This window comes from Camelina sativa, chromosome 6 (genome assembly GCF_030686135.1).
Source record: "Camelina sativa cultivar CO46 ecotype springtype chromosome 6, ASM3068613v1".
Taxonomy (NCBI): Eukaryota; Viridiplantae; Streptophyta; class Magnoliopsida; order Brassicales; family Brassicaceae; genus Camelina; species Camelina sativa.
The window spans coordinates 2,651,464-2,653,408 of NC_141885.1; the positions used below are offsets into that span (position 1 = coordinate 2,651,464).

General features: G+C 36.4%; 1 protein-coding gene across 1 annotated transcript; it reads left to right on the forward strand.

The window, feature by feature from the left end:
- Window positions 1–518: 518 nt before the first annotated feature.
- On the forward strand, window positions 519–1,672 carry LOC104790194 (allene oxide cyclase 3, chloroplastic). Its single transcript, XM_010515897.3, has 2 exons — window positions 519–888; window positions 990–1,672. The coding sequence occupies exons 1-2, from the start codon at window positions 645–647 to the stop codon at window positions 1,517–1,519; spliced, it is 774 nt and encodes a 257-aa protein (XP_010514199.1). The 5' UTR covers window positions 519–644; the 3' UTR covers window positions 1,520–1,672.
- The last annotated feature ends 273 nt before the right edge of the window (window positions 1,673–1,945 follow it).

Consider the following 1,945-nt stretch of genomic DNA (forward strand, 5'->3'; position numbering starts at 1 on the left):
TAGGGTCCAAAATTTACAAGTTTAAAAAATATTTATTACAAAATTGTTTTTTATTTATTTTAGCACCGCATCTAATTTTGTTTTGAGTCGTGCCTGTCTACAAGACTGCAACATAGCCATTCAAGAGAGCATCAAAGAAGGACCGAAGATAGGCGAAAAATTCAAACTATTTGTAATGTGACAGTCAGTAGTAAACTTCATGTTTCATAAATTCACAAATTAAGAACATCAAAATCAATTTGATTTTGTTAGTGATCATAGAACTATTTGAAAATATTTTGTATACCTTCGCTAAAACATGCGGATCCACAAGACCTTGATCTTTTGACTTTTTAGTATATTCCCATTACTTTGAGATCTCGTACTCCTTAATATTATTTGTAACACGGTTGTAAGTCAATAAATAAATTACAATGAAATTCTCTAGCTTACGCTTTTAGACCATCGGAACCGAGTGGGAAACTTCACAAAGCATCTTTCGTTAGAAATACACTTTTCAAATAATACGCACGTGCAACTTCAGAACCATCAAATATAAATACAGGCATACAGATGCGTAAACTAATTACACAACTCAACAACCATAAAACCAAAGCCTCAAAGTCAATCATATCAAAGTTTCCAAAAATCTTCTCTCTTGATCAATGGCTTCTTCTGCTGCTATGTCTCTCGAATCCATCTCTATGCCAAATCTCAACAATCTCTCCCGTAACAACCATCACTTTAATCGCAGATCTCTTCTGGGTTTCTCCAGATCTTTCCAAAACCTTGGAATCTCATCTAACGGTCCAGATTTCTTCTCCCGATCGAGATCTACTACCAAGAACCTCAACGTTACTCGAGCCTTCTTCTGGAACTGGGGCAAGAAGTCTGAACTCTCCAGACCAAGTAAGTTTCCAGATCCTTTTGTTTTGTCTTTTTAATATAAAGGACTGACCTTTAACCTCAAAATCAAATACCCAATTCATAAACTCGAGTTCTTGATTCAGACAAGATCCAAGAATTGAACGTGTACGAGCTAAACGAAGGAGATAGAAACAGTCCAGCAGTTCTTAAACTCGGCAAGAAACCAACAGAGCTCTGTCTCGGCGATCTTGTACCATTCACAAACAAACTCTACACTGGCGATCTCAAGAAACGCGTGGGGATCACGGCAGGTCTCTGCGTTTTGATCCAACACGTTCCTGAAAAGAGCGGCGACAGATTCGAAGCGTCTTATAGCTTCTACTTCGGTGACTATGGCCACTTGTCCGTACAAGGACCGTACTTGACTTACGAGGACACGTTCCTAGCCATCACTGGTGGCTCCGGAATCTTTGAAGGTGCGTATGGACAAGTTAAGCTTCAACAGCTTGTGTACCCGACGAAACTGTTCTACACTTTTTACCTTAAGGGTATTGCTAATGATTTGCCGTTGGAGCTTACCGGAACGGCGGTTACGCCGTCGAAGGATGTGAAACCGTCGCCCGAAGCTAAGGCGACGGAGCCAGGAGCAACAATAAGTAACTTTACTAATTAATTCAGTTAGTAACGTGTTTTTGTCGTGGCGGTTTGATTATTGTATTTTTCCTTTTTTAATAAGGTATGGTTGGTAATCGAATCTTTTCATGAGACTTTGAGTTGTATGAGTTTAGTTAACGTGTTGAGGGAATAAAATAAAATTTAGACGTGACTTTTGTACTTTAGTGTTAAAATGGAAACTCGTTTCAGAGTAAACGTTTAACCATACATTTATATAATCTATTTAAACTTCATATTTACAAAAATAAATTGATTTCTGATATTCATCCTTTCTTTTCTTTTTTTTTTTCTTTTTTTTTTGACAGCATATTCATCCTTTCTTATATTTCTGTTTCTCAATAATCTTTATTTGAAACAAAGCTATGTATTCATGCAAAAAAATAAAACTGAAAAACAAAAACAAAATTTAATTTTAAAAAGAATA

Coding starts and splice junctions, on each gene's coding strand:
- LOC104790194 (XM_010515897.3), top strand. CDS start 645: ATGGCTTCTTCTGCTGCTATGTCTCTCGAATCCATCTCTATGCCAAAT. Junction 889..989: donor GTCTGAACTCTCCAGACCAA/GTAAGTTTCCAG, acceptor TTCTTGATTCAG/ACAAGATCCAAGAATTGAAC.